Source organism: Mobula birostris, chromosome 4 (assembly GCF_030028105.1).
Source record: "Mobula birostris isolate sMobBir1 chromosome 4, sMobBir1.hap1, whole genome shotgun sequence".
NCBI lineage: Eukaryota > Metazoa > Chordata > Chondrichthyes > Myliobatiformes > Myliobatidae > Mobula > Mobula birostris.
In genome coordinates, this window is record NC_092373.1 from 40,948,817 (window position 1) to 40,969,570 (window position 20,754).

Here is a 20,754-nt window from a genome sequence, read left to right on the forward strand (position 1 = left end):
TCTTTCGTAAAAGCGAAGTGGCATAAAGCGAACTTTCGTAAAGCGGGGGATACCTGTATTAAAAAAATATCACTAAGAGGAGGGGTCCCAGAACAGGTCCCTGTGAAACACCACTAGTTAAAGTCCTCCATGCAGAATATGACCTGTCTACAACCACCCTTTGCCTTCTGTGGGCAAGCCAATTCTGGATCCACAAAGCAAGGTCTCCTTGGATCCCATGCCTCCTTACTTTCTGAATGAGCCTTGCAATGGGAACCTTATCAAGTGCCTTACTTAAATCTATATACACTACCTCCACTGCTGTACCTTAATCAATCTGTTTTGTTACATCCTCAAAGAATTCAGTCAGGTTCGTAAGGCATGACCTGCCTTTGACAAAGCCATGCTGACTATCCCTTATCAGATTATGACTCTCTAAATGCTCCATAAATCCTGCCTTTCAGGATCTTCACCAACAACTTGCCCACTGCTCAAGTAAGACTCACTGGTCTATAATTTCCTGGGTACTTAACACATTATAACACAGTAGTGCTAGAAAGTTTGTGAACCATGTAGAATTTTTCTGTTTCTGCACAAATATGACCTAACGTGATCATAACTTCACGTAAGTCGTAAAGTTAAAAAGAACACAATAAATAACACAAAAAATTATACTTGTTTATTTATTGAGAAAAATCATCCAACAAATATGTATAATATTGGAAAAAGTATGTGCACCTCTGGGGTAATACCTTCTACAAAAGCTATTTTGGAGTCAAGTGTTCCAATCAATGAGATGAGATTGGAGGTGTGGATTGTAGAGGTGCCCTGCCCCATAAAAAAGACACACAAAGTCAGGTTACTGATAGGGCCTGATCTTCTCAAGAAAGATCTGTTTATGTGCACCACATCTCAATCAGAACAACTTTCAGAAGATCTTAGGCAAGAAATGTAGAGGACGCATGAAGCTGGAAAAGGCTACAAAAGCATTTCTAAAGATGGGAGTGGAAATCAGTCCACACTAAGAGAAATTGTCCACAAATGAGGAAACTCGGTGCTATTGGTACACTCCCTAGGGTGGGCATCCTGGAAAGATCTCACCAAAAGCACAACATGCAATGCTGAAGGTGGTGAAAATGAACCTAAAGACCTGCAGAAATCTCTAGAACTTGCTAAGGTCTCTGTTCACATGTCTGCAATAAGAAAAACACTGAACAAGAATGGTGTTCATGGAAGGACACCACAGAGGAAATCACTGCTCTCAAAAAAGAAACATTGCTGCAAGTCTCAAGTTTGCAAAAGACCACCTGGATGTTCTACAGTGCTTCAGGAACAATGATCTGTGGACAGATGAGACAAAAGTCGAACTTTTTGGCAGAAATGCACATTGCTATGTTTGGAGGGAAAAAAAGGCACTGTGCACCAACACCAAAACCTCATCCCAACTGTGAAGCATGGTGGAAGGAGTATCATGATTTGGGGCTGCTTTGCTGCCTCAGGGCATGGAACAGCTTGCAATCGTCGAGGGAACAATGAATTCAAAATTGTATCAAGACATTTTACAACAGAATGCCAGGGTTGTGGTCCATCATGTGAGGTTCAATAGAAGCTGGATAATGCAACAAAACAATGATGCAAAGACCAGAGTAAATCAACAGCAGAATGGTTTTTAAAGAAGAAAATTCATGTTTTAGAATGGCCAAGTCAAAGTCCTGACCTTAATCCTGTAGAAATGTTGTGACAGGACCCAAAGCAAGCAGTTCATGCAAGGAAGCCCACCAACGTCCCAGAGACGAGGCAGTTTGGTAAGGAGGAATGGCCTAAACTTTCTCCAAGCCGATGTACATGACTGATCAATAGTTACCGGAAACATTTGGTTGAAGTCACTGCTGTACAAGGGGGTCACACCAGTTACTGAAAGCAAGGGTTCAAATACTTTTTCCAACAAACACATGTAACAATGGATCATTTTTTTCCAATGAAAAAAGAAAAAGTTAACATTCTTAGTGTTATTCATTTAATTACATTCTTGTAATCTAGTTTTAGGACTTGCATGAAGATTTTAATCACATTTTAGGTCATATTCATGTAGAAATAGAGAAAATTCTGCAGGATTCACAAACTTTCTAGCACCACTGTATTTGCTGCAAGACAAAGATTACATAATCTTTACTGCCACACTATTACAAACATCTATATGTTTATTTTTTTTTTTATGTACTTAAATACTCATAGTTAAGACTAATACTATCCTACTGTTCAGGCTTTAGGAAAAGATCTCAAGAAAACCAGCCAGAGTATATTTACCGCAGCTTACTCTACACATTCATTAAGCACTCAATTCCCCGAGTTGCCCCAAACATTTTGGCATCACGGTCCTAATCAAAGTCAGCACCCTGCCGCTGCAGTCCTGCTGCCATTTTGGCATCACGGTTCTAAATACCTTCATTAATTAAAAATGGTTAAAAATAGCCAGTACAGGGTCATTAAAAATGATCTCTAGAAATATTTAGCTGGTATAAATTGATACAGAATATTAATCAAAACATTAAAAATCTACCTTATTTTTTCCACCAAGATGGCAACCCCTATCATTTGAGTACAGCTGGGGTAAAGCTACCATGCAAACAGAATGCATCCAGTCCTTCAAAGCTCAGGGCATTAGTGCTTCCTGCCCGACTCCGTGCTGAGCCAATTTTGGAATTTTGGTCAACAAATGTGAAGAAATGGTAAACTTACTTGTTATGTTGTAGCTCAGCCCAAAAAGAAATTCTTTCCTCATGGTGTATTAACTAGTGTATTTAGGAGTGAATTCAATTTTGAATTCAATTTAAAATTTCACATTCAATGAGTGTGAAACTCAGCCATCAACGTTTGTTTCATCTTTAGACCGTATTCAAGCAACCTGTTAAGAAATGATTATTTATCTCCCCATGTCACAGGGACATATAAGTGTTCACAACAATGGCCAGATTATGGAAATAATTAGTTTATTTGAAATATCCAGGTCTGAGTATAGGAACAGAGAGCAGAGTGTTGGCTGTTTACTATTTTTCAGCAACTGTTGAATCCAGATATTAAAAAAGTAACAAATTTGGCCCTGATTTACTTGGATTACAACATGTGATACAAATATTGTAACACTTATTGTAAACATCTGTGAACACAGACCAAAACAGTCAAGCCTATTTGTGATTCAGTTGTTCGGATGCACTATTTACAAGTCACAGGTGAAAATTATTTTCTTCATTTTGCTGTTTTCTAGTGTTCAGTGTGCTGTAATTACACAGCATGATTCAAAATCTTACTGCGACTCAGATATTAATTTGTTATTTTAAATTAACTGTGATAAATATTGTGAAAGGCATCCTTGGTTCCAAAGCTCAGAGATTCTGTGTTAAAGACCATCAAAGACAGTGCTACTATTCTGATACGATGTTAACTTTTTAGTCATGACCAAGTGATAGATAATCATCTTGGTAGAGTCTTTATTTTTTGTTTTAAGTCTTGATTCCTTTCCAAATAGCCCAAAATATAATGCAGTGGTCACAACTTTGTACAAGTACAAAGACAAAACAAAACTGTAGATGCTGGGAGTCTTACACAAAACTCATTACCCAGAAAACCTTTCACACAATCCATGCAGCTGAAAACTGGCGCACTTCTGAGCATACCAACAGTGTGCCCAAATCCATTGGGAGATTTCCATACATATGTCAAGAGTGTTGTTCCTTTTCACACCTTGTGGCACAATGAGCAGTATTTTTTGCCACTTCCTTAGCATTTTGTTCTTTTTAAAAATCAGCTCGATGCCCTACCCAGCATGGATGAAACGCGTGCAAGGGACCAGCCAGATTCGAACCCAGGACTATTCACTTCGAAGTCCTGTGCCGATGCCATTACACAACTGGCATGTCAAGAGTAGCGTCCCAAACTTATCTCCAACACGGCCTGAAGCAAATGGCTATTCTACGAGTACATTTCACTAATGCCACATGTTCCTCCGACATTCTAAAAGGCCAATGCTCAGGCTATATTCCTTGTCTTCCTTGAAGCCTGTGGCTTCATGTGGCTTGTAACATAGCCTCACGAGTGAGTGTCACATCACTCTCAACTTTCTAACTTCAAGACCATTCCAAAGCTATAGTGATCTATGCCACATCAACAGTTTTTACTTGCTGTAGACACTTCCTTACTCTTGTGGGATAATGTTTTTTCTGATGGGGGGTGGGAGAAATCACTGCTTGGCAGGTGAGACTTGTAGCTGTGAAGGAATCTCAGGTTCTGGGATTGGTGGTTGTTGAAGTTGACTCTGGGACAGCAGGAAATTGATCTGAAAGCTCAGGACATTCATTTTTTTCTTCTCCTTTTCTTGTTTTTCCTTCTGCATCTACATTGATCCTTGCTTCTCTTCTGGTCCCGGCTTCTTTCTCTCTCGTCATCCCACTCTCAATCCCTTTCTCAGTCACGCTTCATTGCCTTATCGTCAGTTCTCTCACGATTTCTATCACGGTCTCAAATTCAGTCCTGAACCCACATCACGCTCTTGTTCCTGCCCTTTTTCTTGCTTGTGTTTCTTCTGTATCTCCCCTCTCCTTTCCAACTCGTCCTTCTCCTTGTTTCATGCGAGTTTCCTGCGAGCACTTATGTCATCCCCCTCTTTTTTTTTCTTCTATCTAGATGTTCATCTTGATCATGGGATGGTGCATTTAATTCTCTGTAGTATTATTTTATTAATCCTCCTAATGCTCCCTTTACAATCTAATCTCTCCGCTTGGTTTCCTCATCCACAACATCTGACAAATCCTGTTTTTGTGCATCCATTGACTCTTTTTGGCCTTCCATTCATCCAACTAGGCTTTGGTCTTTGCATCTTGTACAAGCAGCTGTTCCCCCCCGTCCCCACCACTTGAAGTTCATGCAATAACCTTAACGCATGCAAAAGTAGATTCTGGTTCTATATACTTACAAAAGCCGAGTGCTTGCAACTTTCCTGAAGCTCCTTAAACACCCTTCCATTTAAAACCAAGCCATATTTCATAAGTAACTGCCTGGTTTAACATATCAGAAGCTTCCTCAGATACATTGCCTACAAAAGCTGTTGGAGGCAGACCACAGATTTCATTACTTTCATGATTCCTCTGAGCAGCACGGTCCTTCCTTGGTCCAATATGCTTTCCTATCAGAGGCACAGAGGGTGACACCAACACTTGTTTGCTCTCTGTTGGGCAACAACTCATGGTATACAGCATGGAGAGAGTTACAGCATCATCATCTTACCTAAATCACATTCACTTGGCTCCATTGCAGGGGATGTGGCATGTAAATGGACAAATCTGCAAGCAGATTGTAGTTGTCTCAACCATTCATGTACCCACAATGCTGGCCCTCTGTTTGTAACCACATACAAGCCCAATGTGGTTTGTCAGTTGATGTATTTCACTCTTAGAAATGTTATTCCCACAGGAGTTACCTTTTGCCCTGTATAAGTTTTTAGTTGGATATCTGTAGGCTTCACTTAGTATCTCTGAAGTGCCAGATTCATTTTGTGGAATGACAGAAATAGCTCAGTCAGAGTCCAACTCCATTTAATAAATTTACCATTTACTTCTAGTGATTTCCATATAGCTTGTCTATTGTTAGTTTTCACATTTTCAAATCTCAAGGCTACTCAGTCCTGTGTCAGTCTCACTGTTATCAGATTTTTCATCAACTGCATGAAGATTAGCACTTTTTAAAAACTACAACTATTTATCTTTTTCTTCTCCTGTGTAGTCCATTTATTTTTGTCTGCACCACATGCTCTTTGTATGTGCCCTAATTTGTTGCATTTTATGCAAGTTTTGACATTAAACCTGCATTGGTCTGATGTATGTGAGCCCCTTCCACAACAGTAACACAATTTGTTTGGCCAGGCAGGTTTGTTTAGATGTTGCAACTTTATTCATGCTCACTTTCACTCCTGACTGCAACCCAATTGCATCTTGGTTTGCATTAATACAGATATTTCAACTGCTCTTTTAAAAGCAAGTTGTGCTTCAGTTAGGAGCCATTTTTGAATACTTTCTTGTAAGATTCCACAAACTAAATAAATCTCTCAGTGCATCATTAAGCCCATCACTAAACAGCCAATTTCTTTAATTCAACCATATATGCTGAAATGGATTCCCTTCCTTTTGATTCCATTTGCGGAACACTAGGTTTCGTAATGGTTTTGGTTCTAAATGTTCCTGAAGTAATTTCACGATATCAGAACAGCTAATTTCAGCTGGTTTGGTTGGATCAGTTAAACTTCTAAGCAAACTGTATGCCTTTAAACCCAATGCACTCAGCAAAACTGGCACTCACTTCTCATTGGCTATTTCATTTACTTCAAAGTACTGCTCAATTTGCTCAGCATACATGAACCAGTTATCAGTTGTGCAATCAAATGTGTCTTATCTTTCTGACATAGCCAGCTATTTCTGCGCTTTTTTTAAAAAAAAAAGTTTATGATTATCACCTGGTACTCTCCATTTATGAACCTGTGAATGTGTCTGTTTTTTGCTTTGATTTAACTTAACCATTTCTCTCTTGCAAAGAAAATATGGTGTATTTTTTAAAAATGCTAACATCTCACAGCACTTTTAACTGTTTGCTGTTATGTTTTGTAACTGAAACACAAAACTAATCAAAATAAATAAAACATGGTACCAGGAAATAATTTGTGTACATTTGTTTTTAACCTTAAAAGTGTGCACTATTGACACAGTGGCATGATGACGCATGCCATTTACATACTTCATACATACGACCATAATAAATTGTGTAAGCAAAGTATGCTGAATCAGAAAATTTACATTATTCAAATGTTGCTGAAATACTAAATACAGTCATCCAAAGAACCTAGAACAAGTGATGTAGAAATATCTGACTTCAGATTATTATTTTTGAATGTTTTAAAATTACTTATTTTTCCAAATCATTTAACGATTGGTTATTTCATACTTGTCTTGATTAAAAATAACTTGAAGACACATGAAACTCATCTCCTAACTCAGACCAAGGACTCAACACCCCCTTTGCTACCTGATCCTTGACTTCCTGACCCAGAAACTGCAATCGGCAAGGATAGACAATTATCTTCTCCACTGATGCTCACAAGGCTGCATCCTTATCCTATTTTATTCCACGTACACTCATGACTGCATGGCCAGATTCTATGCTAACACCATCTAGGAATTTGCAGGTGAGACTTCCAAGGTGAACCACAGTTCAAATAACAATGCGTCAGAGTACAAGGAGATAGAGCCTCATGAAATGGCATCATGACAAAAGTCTTTCACTCAATGTCAGCAAAGCAATAGAATTGGTTATTGACTTCAGGAAGTGGGAAGGTGCAGTGTTCATACTCCTATTTACATCAGTAATGCTAAGGCCAAGAGGGCTGAAAGCCTCAGGTTCTTAGGAGTGAACATCACCAATTGTGTTTCCTCATCAAACCACATTGAAGGCATGCTCAAGAAAGCACACCCATGCCTCTACTTACCCAAGAGGCTAAAGAAACTTGACACATCCTCTTTGACACCCACCAATTAATTTTTTTTTAAAAAAATATAAATAAATCAATGCAACCACAGAAAGCATCCTATCCAGATGCATTACAGTTTTGTATGGCAAGGCTCTGCCCTTGACCTCAAGACACTGAAAGAGTCGTGGACACAGCTCAGCACATTACAGAAACCAACTGCCTCTCAATGGACATCGTCTAAACTTCTCACTGCCTCAGTAAAGCAGCCAATACAATTAAATAACCCCCACACCCTGGATGTTCTATCTTCTCTCCCTCCCATCTGGCAGAAGATATAAAAGCTTGAAAACACATACCACCAGCCTCGAGGACAACTTCTAACCCACTGTTATAAGGTTATTTCATGGTTCCCTAGTATGATAAAATGGAATCTTGACATCACAACTAACTTGTTATGACTTTGCACCTTGCTGCCTATCTGCACCACACTTTCCCTGTAATTATAACACTTTATTCTGCACTCTTATTGTTCTGTATTACCCCAATGTGCTGTTGTAATGAATTGATAAGTATTAACAGTGAGCAAGTTTTTCCATATTACCTCAGTACATAATGACAATTATAAACCAATTACAAAATGTTTTGTTTGAAACACCATCATTGTACCCCTGAAATAAGTAAATTAATTTAGAAAATTTGACTCTGTCACTATTCAACTATGTAACAGATGCATTACGTCACCCTAGGGCCTCCCCCAATAAAAATAAACCTGTTCCCTACATGTATTATTGCTAGATTATGAAAAAAAAACTGAGAATATTTTTTTCTTAGTATTTTCTATTCCAAATGTTTAGACTATCATACCAATAATTAAAATTAATTAAATCTTGATGCTGCATTTTCAGAGCACAATTAATCATCTTATGTCCAATAACTTTTAAGTATTTGAAGAAATGATGGGACCACAATGGTGTTGCAGATATTGTTGAATTACCTTCAAAATATATGGAAATACACTCAGAATTTGTGTAGGATCTAAGGACACAGCTGGTAACACTAGCCAGATGATTTCCACAGATTCACTCTTTGGAAGACTGAACTCACATCCGTGTCAGGTGCATTGGAAAGTGTCAGGGTGGGTGGTGACATTCCAATCCCTTTCTGTTTAAGACAGTATATAGAATGGATTAGGCTCATCAATGATGCTGCCTGACTTTACTTTGTAGCCCATTATACCACATCACAACTGAGGGCTGATCTGGGACTTGATTTTGAATGTGCATTGCCTTTTGGCATCCCAGAGAGCTCAATCCTTGTGAAGGTCAGGGTTGTCTGATTCGAACACCTCAGTGCCAGACTTCAGCAGGGAGTGGATCTCCCAGTTCATCCTGAGTGTCCAGTCTTCAACATATTTGCAGATAAGGTCCGTGATGGTCGTGACACACTCGTCTAAGGTAGCTGCTGAGTCTTTGAATGTGGGCCAGTCGACCAACTCAAAAAAACTGCTGCATAGAAGCTCATCTATTTCCTCAGACCAGCATTGTGCAACTCTATGTACTGGATCAACAGTTATCTGAAACAGTCTCTGTTTTGAGTGCAGACAGGAAGAGCGGAATCTGGTGTGGGCAGAGGGCTGACTCAGTAGGTATATTTGATAGTTGTATAGCAATAGTCAAGGGTAGTTGAACCCCAGTAGGGACAGGAGGCATGCTGGTACTATTTTCGTAACACACTCTTGAAGATGGTCTCATTAAAGTCACTAGCAATGATGAAGGCAGCCAATCCTATTTCAAGGCTGTTGACAATGCAATATACATCATTCACTGATGTAGGCTTCACGTCTTCCTGGGGTGGGATGTGCAGTGCCATCAGAATAGCTGAAGTAAAATCTCATGGCAGGTAGTATAGGCAACACTTCACCATTACATAATTCACGCTGGGCGAGAAGGAACTCACCAAAACAGTTGTATCCAAGCACCACAATGAAGCAGAAAGCAGACTTTTTAAAACAATCTTATTTATACTAGTTGGGGAGAACACAAGTTGATACAGCAGATAAGAATGTATAATAGCACTTAGCTTTGTAAAATTTTCTACTGAAACAAAGAAATCACACTCATTCAATAGTTGGTCTGGGACAGCACTTTGATATTTTTCTTAAACAATAACACAAAGAATTTTACAGACTCAGAAAGGATGCAGGGAAGATTGCCAAGATTGAGGAATTTCAATGATAGGAAATTAGAAAGGCTGTGGTTGATCCCCTCACAGCAAAGAAGGCAAAGGAAAAAAAATAATAGAAAGATTCTTAAATATAAAGGATTTGGTAGGGAAGGTCAGAGAAGTGGATTTCTACATCAAGTGGAAAGGAACCAGTGAATGGATGGAAATGTCAAAATCCTTAACAATTTAATAGAAAAGTACAAAATGTTTAGCCACATTTTGGGTATACTCATTTGGTCTGAATGCAATAATATTGAGGCATTACAACTGTGCCAGCTTTCTGGAAAGACACCGATTCCCATTTCCCCATCTTTTGCTATAGCTTTCTAAATGTTGCATTTCAATTAAGTTACCTATCATTTAAAAACAGTTGTAAATTCTGCAAGTTTATCAAACTTGCCTGGGTGCTGGTGCCAGCTGGGTATTAAACTGGCACCTGCAGCTCAAGCACACCAGTATCACAGGTAACACCGGAATGTACAGCAGTTGTTTTGTTTTGCAGGAGTCAACAGGGAGAGGAATGCCAGGTACTGAAGAAAGACTTTAGGTATTACTGTATTAGTTGGTGTTCCTAATGCAGGACTGTTTGGAGGGGATGCAGATCAAATGAGCTGCTGGAAGAGAAGGGATGAAGAGAAGGATAAAGGTCATTAGTAACCACATGTCTATTCATCTTGGGTGTTAAGGGAAAAATTCCCCTGTATGGAGCCCGGGTAAGAAATTATGGGAGAAATGTGTATGCTTCCACAGTGAAGCCTACACTGAAATCTCCCTTACTGCAGCAGCCACAACCATAAGTGCAGAATGGACCAGATGACTGGCATCTCGATTGCTATCTAGATGACCGTAGCAATAAACTTTCATCCACCTGGCTTACTGCAAACTGGAGCTGAAGGTGTTTGCAATAACTCGCAGGTTGCCATATATAATTAAATGATATGAATGATGCTCTCAGATTTGGGTGGATTTTAAATTTGCAGCGAAACAAGAAGTGACTGAAGCTCTTGGTACATTTTAAGATCCAATCTCTTATACCAGCCCAGTGAGTCCATTGAACTTCTTTGTGACCTTGCATTAGGAACTTCAAATTTTGAATCCTGATATTGGCTTCCTGGTATTGGCTGCTCTCTCTGCCTTCTGAGAACAAACCTACAGAATTTACTGGTTTCTTATTAATGAAGGATATTTTTCTCTGTTCACGTCCTCTAAGACAAGACCCAAAGATTTTAGAGACTGCTCCCTCCCTGCCTACACTGTTCTTTAATGATATTCAAATGAGAATGATTTGTAAAATGGCTGCCAGCATCTCCTCCTTTAAATAAAATACTGGTTAGCATTAAACTGAACAGACAAGCATCAGATGAGTCCAGCCAATCGCGATAATGGCCAGTTCAAGAAAGACATAATTGCACAACAGAACAAATTGTACGAGCTGAACATTAATCATGTTAATTACCACAAATTACCATGCTTCTTGCATTCATTGGCATGGATTAATCGCAAAATGCAATTTTGAATTTAGTTCCCTTCTCATCATCACATTCTGACAATCCATTCTAGGGCTTATGCTGAGAGCTAGATATTAAAACAATGTTTCATTTGCAGGTAGCAACAGTCCGAGAAAAAGCTAACGCTGAACCAAATAACCAAGCTCAGAAGACGTAGCTTTATATTTTTAATTATGCTTTTTAAAAGATGAGAATTTGACCTAAGTGCAATTTACTTTAACACATAGAATGAATGTCTAAAGTTCCTGTGAAAAGAGAATTTTATTTTAGACCCAAGTCACATTATTGTAGGTACACCTGCAAAACAATTAGCAAAAGACACTCTCAGCTGGGAAGCAGTTCTTAGTCAGACGCACTATAAACTGCATTATCAAAATTTAGTTCAATGAAATCAATTGGAAACAGATTTCAGATTCAAAATTATTGCATGTTTAGTACAGCTGAGAACAAATCTCTTGGGATTAAGGGCAAAAAGTTCCTTATGGTCATAACATGTGAGAATTTTGTCCATCAACTGCACTCACCTCCACACATTAGATTTCAATAAATTCAAATTTCTGTGGCAAGTAAAACCAGCAGCTGCAAGTGTTTATCTTGCAATCAAAGATGACTTTCTTCCCTTTGCACTGTTTCCGATCTGTGTCCCTATACCAGACAGGAAATGAACAGCAAACCCTACATTTCTAATCATGTTTAAACAGTTAAATGTAAAAACTGATTTTCACCAATTCTGAAGATAAAGCTAGGAAATATTTTAAATATAAGATGTCAGCTGTATAATGAAACTTAACACAAATTGAAATGAAAAGTAATTGGCTTTAGTTTGCAATTTGAACTGTCTACTGGTCAGATTTGAAATGTAGATGTTTGTGTTTCCACCTCCAGTTTAGCTTCTTGTTCTTTCTATCCAAGTTGACGACGTACCATTTCTTGTATTAACTGGTACCTACCAACCCATTCCACCACCCAGTCTATATCCTCCCCATTGTTCACCATGCTCCAAATTCTGTGTTTAGACAATTTTGCTCCATGCATCCACACAAATCCTTATTTTAAAGGGGCAGAAGGCCTCAAACCAACTGCTAGAGAATTCCATTCTGTACTTGCCTCCATTACAAAAGCAAACTTCATTTCATTCCACATCCTTCATTTTTGTTGCAAATCTATTACACCACATCTTATCAAATACCCTTTGAAAGAGTATACTGTATATACTCATCATCTACATCTCTCTCATTGGTCCTCTGTCACCTCACTTTTGAAAACTATCAAGTTAATTAGGTATGATTTGTCATTAGCAATTCCATGCTGGCTTTCAATCTGCACAGCCAATTGACTGTCCCCAATTTCTGTTTCCAGAACTTCTCTTTCACTGAGACCAGTGTTATCCAATTGCTGGGTTTATAGCTAGATAATATTTTGAACAACTTTTTAAATCCTCAAACACCATCCCTTAATCTGTCGGCAGACTCCCTGAATTTTTCTCTTTATTCAGCAGCCTAGAATACATCCATTTGGATTAGGTGCGCTTCCTAATTCAGTTAATTTTTCTAGTATCCTCCCCTTATCAGTTTTCAGCCAATCCAGAATCTCAACCTCATTTTCTTTCACTAAAAGAATCCCACTGCTAAAGACCTGCTCTCTTATGTAGTCTAATCCTGTCAGATTCTCACAGCGTTGCCAACCTGTACCTACCCTGTGCTCTGGTTCATTTGCAGATGGTGGTAGCTTGACCCCTTTAAGATCTCTGACTGTTGTAAATAGGACAGCAAGTCACTCACTGCTTCAAGATAATAGAATTCCAATAGGCTGCCATGTTGCCATAACCACATGAAGTAGGTAGGGGTATTGTGAATGACCACAGAGTATGCCACTCCAAAGTTCAAATGGAATACTTTAAGGATGTGCCACCGAGTGGGAGCTCATTCAACTATTACCCTTCCACTTTCTACATTTTTGAAAATCCAGGATCTTGGATGGTAGAAGTGAAACTGAGAAAAGCATTCTTTGACTGTTCCTCTGCACGTGATGCTATGTGGCTCAACAATGTGTGTGTGGTCTCTAATATCTCCTCCTTACTACTGAAATATTGAAGGTGCACTTATGAATAGCACTGCTCAGAACATGAAGATTCATACTGTTAGACTCATGGTTTGTGTTATCACACACAGTTATAAAATCTATTACACTATAGTATTAAAAATGGAAAAAATTAAGACAAGATTATTATCTACAACAGTCATTACTGATAAAACCCTGGGAAACTTGTGCTTGGTGAATAATGCCAACATTTTTCCAATAATTTCAGGGAGGTTTTGTGGCATTTTCCTGATATTCTGCCAACCATTCAAAGCAGGAACAATCACAAAGCTGATTTGTGAGAGTTTTCTCACATGCGGGTGAACCAGAAAGTGCCTCTAAAGCGTTAACTCTTGGCTCAGGAAAGAGTGTGGACCAATTTGTTCTTACAATGATTACAATGATCAGATGTTGAAGAATAGATTAGTGTGGGCAATGGATTCAAGTTATTTGTAGATGGCATCATTGGTAACCCCATTTTAACACCTTGCCAATCCACAATTGAAATAAACTACAACCATTTCAGATTGGCACAAAGGGTAATTATAAAATAGGGCACCACAATTTATAGAGAGAGATTGATAGGTTCTTGGTTAGACAGGATATCAAAAGTTACAGGGACAAGGCAAGAGAATGGGGTTCAGAGGGATAATGGACCACATTCAGTGTTGTGAGGGAGAGTTGCAGCTATTACAGAATATTGAGCAGGATAGCTAGTTAGCTTCCCAACAGAACTACCAAGTCCTGCTTGTAATAATCACTAATATTGTACCATTATGATTCAGTATTAACCATTTGTCAGAACTGTAGTTAGAAATTCTTTCCTTTATTGCAGACATTCCACCCTGCAAAAACTCATTTCAGGGAGGTCTCAACGGGAAGTCTCAACCTCATAGCAGTCTGTGTCAATGAATTTGTTAATCTTGCAAGACATCATATTCACAAGTGTTTTGTGAGACAGCTGACTTCTGAATTCTGTCTTAATGTGACGCACCATGCTGAATGCCCTTTCTACATCACAATTAGAACTTGGCAGCACCAAAAGCAGCTTCATCAACTGGCAGAGCTGTTTGAATCTCAACTGCCCTGTGCTCACAGGTTTTACTTTGGACAACTTCCCTCAGAACTCAACAATTGGCAAACTTGTAGTTTGGCACCAGTCCTTCAAGGTTAGTTCAGACATAATCCAGGACTCACCTCAGCATGTCTTTTACAGTCATTTGGGCAACAGAAAAGTCACTGTTGCAAACAGTGCAGCGAGCAACACGGTCATTATTTTTGAACCTTATTAGACAGGGGTACACTTTAGTGTAGTCTGGGGTGAAGTACATTTTATATTTTCTTTTTTTTTTGGAACACTCTGTCATGGTGCTGCAGGACACTAAACTGAACTGATGGACAATGAAATAGAGACAGAGACAGAGACTGTAAAGCCCATCCACAGAGAAAACTGATAGGTCTACTTAGCACAAAGAGAGACCAATCAGGATGCTCTCTCTGTCACTCTTTCACTACATCTCTCTCTCCCCACCCCCCACTCACTCAAAAAAAAAAAAATCGATTTCTGGGATATTGTATATAATTTGCGAGCGTCAGGAAGCCGCTATAAATATGCAGGAGACTCCCGGAACTTCCAAGAGAGGTGGGATGTCTGTTAATGTCAGAGTCAGCTAGGTACTGAAGGATGTGGTCCCTCTGTGCCCCAGAATCAAGGCTGGCAGGCATCTCACAGCTGCCTGAACGGAGTAACTGATAAAGATACTCATAATGGGCCCCCCTAAAGTAAAATTCATGCATCACCCCCCACTTCCCCAACATGAGAAACTAGCTTGAGTTTCAACAAATAAGGTAGAGTGAAAGCACGCAACAGAGTGAAATCACACTGATTTGATTTCTATCGCCAATAATTGCATGGACTAAATAATATGGCTAACGGGGCTGCATATTAATTTCTGAACCGAGCTCTCTTGACATTCAGGTCAGAAGAATATCCACACTGCTCCTTAAACCTTATGCTCAAGCTGAAACTATTATAAGTATTACATTCAGTAGCCACTTTGTTAGATATCTCCTGTACCTAATAAAGTGGTCACCGAGTGTATGTTTGTGGTCTTCTGCTGCTGTAGCCTATCCACTTCAAGGTTTGATGTGTTCTGCGCTCACACTACTGTTGCAATGTATGGTTTGTCTGAGTTACTGTCAGCTTGAACCAGTCTGGCCATTCTCCCCTGCCTTGTTAATGAGGGATGTCAATGTCACCCAGAGAACTTGTTTATCACACATTTCTCTGTTAACTATAGAGACTGCTGTGCATGAAAATCCTAGGAGATCAGCAGTTTCTTAGATACTAAAACCACCCCAATGTTTGCTCGGAACAACAACTAAACCTCTTGACCATTAACAAGTAGAAGCACAGGTGTACTTGGTAAAGTGGTCACCAAGTGTATATTCAGGCTAAAAGAAAATAATAATTCTGGAAATAGCAGCATCCAGTGTTCACTTAAAATCACCAAACTTTAATCTATGCTTTCGTCTCCACACAATGCACAGCTTGAATTAATCGAACATTGCAAACATGCTCAAAAATCCCTCACTTATCTCATCAAATTTATCACTTTTTTTTTAAAAACGTTTTAATTTTAAGGCAAGGTACTTGACAAATTCCTATAAAATTTGTACATAAAATTTAAAATATGTGAAGCATTTGTCAGGTTAAAAAAAATTCAAGTGCAGTTTAAAAGTGTAAACATAAATCATTTCTACCATGCATGACAAGTTACAACATCAAATAAGTTACCTGCAAAAATATGATTCAATCTTTCAGGCAGCTCATCTGCTCTTAATGAACCAGCAATGGTATCTGAAGAATACTTTGCTAAACATACTGTAGACCAACAGTTGTCAGAACCCGGGTGGGAACACAAAGCAATATCTAACATTTCAGAATTTCTGGCTCTTTCATACTGAAAGAGCATTGTCATTGGTTTATATTAAACAGTTTCATTTGGGGGGGAAAAACTAATTTTGACAGGTCTAAAAAGACTGAAATCTGTTATGATACCTATATTTTTCCCATTTTCTATACAAGCCATGTTTGTTTAGCACCTTAGTGTTAGTTTTGATTGCATCATTCAGCATGAAAAGTGCAGTAAAAGCCCTCTTCAACCAGCTGAGAAAGACGGATTTCAAAAATAATAAGAGAAATTGTAGTGTTGATATTTGGCTTTGCACTAGGGTAATATATTTGATAAAATATGCTGTGGCTAATTCAGTGAAAGCGGCTATACTGTTTTCTAGCATTTCCATTTTATATAAGATGCTCATTTATTTTGAATCATGTTTTTTTTTAAAAAATCAATGAGAAAGATTTTGTGTGTGTAAAAAAAAAAGAAACATCTGCCATGACACAGGCTATCAGAAAGTACATAACAAGTATGAGGCAATGGGAATAAAGGAGCTGACAAGATCATCATTTTAGTGATGCTGCTGATTCAGGAATGGGTGTTATTACTGTGAAAACTCTCCAGTTCCTCTTCAGAATGATCCATGTTCTTTTCGCTTCATACAAAAGAATTTACAATAGTATTGTATACCTTCAGCACTACAATGAACTCCTAGCATAACATACGCACTTCAGTCTCTGGAGTGAAGCGTGAAAATGAAACCTTCTGGCTCAAAGGTGAGGTTTTTAAACAATACACCTCAGTGCCGTTGCAGAGGTGGTCACAGCTTCCTTCTAAAATGCCCTCTCAAACATTTTCTACCAATAATTTACTCCTTGCTATAATCTGAAGAATGTTGTGCCATTTTTCTCTCTTCTCACCTATTCACAGGAACCCAACTGCAAAATGGACAAAAAGCAGCAACTTGCACTATGGATGTGCAAGAGTAATTCCTTGTATGATAACGCTCTACATTATCTCACTTAAACACTGAATATGCCTCCATGTCAGTAACATACACAAGTCACCTATATGACTGTGATCTATGGGATGAAATTCCCCAGCTGAGACAGGATTTCATAACTCTGTTTTACTGTGGGCAAGCTACTAGATGATTTAATGATCAGTAAACTATTGGCGACCCTTTCAAGCATCACGGCACTCTTAACATGAGAAGTTGTCAACACAATCACAAATTATTAAATTTTAACCATGAGCTTCCCACACTGTAGACAAAAGGCACGAGGTACAGTTCATAAAAATAATTTCAGCAACAGATGGAAATTTATGGGAAGGTTGCATTATTAACTATTTCCTCTGATTATGTGTATGAACATATAATATTGCCTTTTTAATTTCTATTAGTGAACAGAGAAAATATACAAATGGTAGCCGATGCTACTGATCATATTCCAATATTACAGCTCAAAGTACAGTGTAATAAAATGACTTTATCTCATATGACATCATTTGAATCCCCTGATGAGGTAATTGTCTTCTGGTTGTTAGCAACCATCTATTGTTTTGTTTCAGGAGACAAGAAAACTAACAGCTGAACTAATTAAGTGTTACCTTAATAAATAAAATTAAATGCAAACTTCTTTTTACTCAAAATCAGTATCATTTGAAGGACAAATGAATAAACACGAAACAATATTCCTTTAAAAATTCTTTATGTGCTTATTCATTATGGAAAAAAAACTAGTAACCAGGACATATTTCTCCCTTAAAACCAATAATATAATGAACTACAAAATCAAAGCAAACAAAGATCAGATATCTAATCTCTCATCACATAGATGTTGCAACCATGATCTCACTCATAGGCATCAGTGTAACATTCATCTTTTATCTATTCTGTCCCTATGGTCCCTCTTGACTAAGTGCAGATTAGTAATGAAACCAAAGCAGTTTTCTTTTGTGAATACTGTCCACTAACAACCGGGATTGTGAACCTAATACCTCAGTCATAAATCTTTATTCTGTTAGAACAAGTTGCTTGAAATGGCAGGAAGTATTTCAATTATTAACCAGAAATTACTAACCAGAATGCTTTTTCCCCTCTGTGCTGTTATACCAGATTGATTGATTTTAAAAATTATTCCAACTACATTTACATGTCTTGCGAATACTTCCCAATGTTCTTCCCTGACTATAATTTCACAAATGTTGCAGAAATATTATTTTTCAGCCTATAGGTTTGAAATGCATTTATCTGTGCTGCTCCTGCAGACACTTTGCCATAGAGCTAAATAAATTTAAACAATTCAATTGTTTCTTACCAACATGAGTAATGACATTGACCAGTCGCTGTGTGAGTTCTTGATGTGACATTTCTTCTTCCCTTAGACAGAGGAGCATCTCAGTCCTCAGCTCCAAATCTACAGCTGCTCCGATGGAAGCTTCTCAAACACACAAAGGCAAGTGCCACTCCCAGCAGCAATATTCCATTCAAGATACAGGAGCTGATGCAGTTATTTTAGACAAGATTATTTTTTATATCTTCAATATATTCAACACATTCCTATTTTTAAAGAAAAAAAATATAGGGTTAGGCCAAGGACACTTAGCATCTAGGTTTTTTTCTTAAAATGTGAGGACAAAGCACATGAAATTCTGCATTAAAGCCGCTTGCTGCTCATTTCTACTAACACTGAGTCAGGCTCAAGTAGCAAATCAGTGTGCAGCTACCTGCCTCACGGGAGATGCTGGGTGACAGGACTTCAAATCAAATCCCGGAGCAATGGATTCACAGGACTGGAACTACAAAAGCTTTTAAAAAGCTATTGGCCTGCAGGTTTTAGTTGTGTCAATTTAAGCAGTCTGCTTTACAGCTGGATTGGAATTAAATTCATGTTTACACTGGATTCATTAAAAAGAAGCTTTTTAGTCTTAGGTAATCTTTCATCAACTTAACACACTATTTTCCCTCCGGACTTTCCTTTTTATGAACAACAATTAAACATTTTCGGCTAACAAGTGCCCATCTGCTGCTGCTTTTGTTGAATGCTGAAAATAACCAGTAATATTTGGGTATCCCTTACCTGCCAGAGTCCAAATGGACAAGCTACGCAAAGCCACAAAAGTCAAGGCCTCCAAGAAGAATAGATGTCGCTGAGGGTTTTCCTACAGTCCCAGAGAAACAGCTGCTACCTGACTCTAATACCCCGAGGGTTTGTTTTTGAAATGACAGCAGAAATCAATGCATCAGTCACTGATGTGCCAATTAGCATACCAGCATGTGATTTAAATAACAGAAATGCAAACAGATGTTGTAAAGTTGGTCAGGAAGTAAATGCAACTACCCTACAAAAATTCCGTAATTGAGTGGCTCAAAAGGCAGAAAGGATTATAGTTGAAATCCCTGTGTAAAATGATGCTGACCGAGGGAAGGAGAACAAATCTGTGCTGGAGTGAGCAATTTTAAATCTTTGCTGTTGAAATTCAGACATGATCATTTTAAGCAGTACGCAATTATGTCCTATCTTAAGAGTGATTTCAAAATGCAATTGTGACCTGATAGCCTGTTTAATATATAATGCATGAGGCAGAATTACGCTATTCAGCCCATCAAGTCTGCAGTGCCATTCCATCATGGCTGATTTTTTTTATCCCTCTCAACCCCATTCTCCTGCCTTCTCCTCATAACCTTTGACATCCTCACTAAACAAGAACTTATAAACATCAGTTTTAAATATACCCAATGTCTTGGCCTCCACAGCCGTCTGTGACAATGAATTCCTCAATCTGGCTGAGGAAATTCCTCCCCGTCTCTGTTCTAAACGGACGTCCTATTTTGAGGCTGTGCCCTCTGTCAAGGCTCCCTCAGTAAAGAAAATGTCCTCTCCACATCCACTCCATCTAGACCTTTCAATATTCAATAGGTTTCAATGAGATCACCCCCTCCCCATTCTTCTGAACTCCAGCGAGTTCAGACCCAGAGCTATCTAACTCTCCTCAAATGTGAATCCTGTCATTCCTGGGATCATCGTCTTAGACCTCCTCTGAATGCTCTCCAAAGCCAGCACATCCTTTATTAGATAAGGGGTCCAAAATTGCCCACAATACTGCAAGTGCAGTCTGACAAATGCCTTAATAAGCCTTAGCAAGACTCCAGTCATGTTTCCAATCATAATAACAAGACCCTCATGTTTCCATACATGTCAATCACCGAGGTTCAAGATACATAAAACATGCACAGTTGATATCAACTTACACTCATTGTCAAATTGATGCCTCCTCTGTGGAATTAATTCATAGATACCTACAAACATTCTGTGCGGACCATGTACTAGGAAGCACATCCACCACACCTATGGTATTTAAGAGGCATCCACAACTACCTGCAGGTTCTTTGGGAATTGGTATCATCTGAAAATGTAGACAACAGTCCTCCTAACTCTAAATCTAAATTATTGATGTGCATATTATCAGAAGAACTAAGAAAACTACCTTGTCAAACCAGAATCCATCTTTAACTGCTATTTAATTTCTACCCTCCTGAAATTCCAAG

General features: G+C 38.5%; 1 protein-coding gene across 1 annotated transcript in view; it reads right to left on the reverse strand.

Moving 5' to 3' along the window:
* The window catches only part of mcf2l2 (MCF.2 cell line derived transforming sequence-like 2), a 407,668-nt gene extending 389,030 nt beyond the window's left edge, over window positions 1-18,638 (reverse strand). Inside the window, exon 1 of the mRNA XM_072255231.1 lies at window positions 18,524-18,638. Coding sequence (XP_072111332.1) covers window positions 18,524-18,602 — 79 coding nt within the window. The 5' untranslated portion in view covers window positions 18,603-18,638. The remainder of the gene's footprint in view (window positions 1-18,523) is intronic.
* Window positions 18,639-20,754: the final 2,116 nt, after the last annotated feature.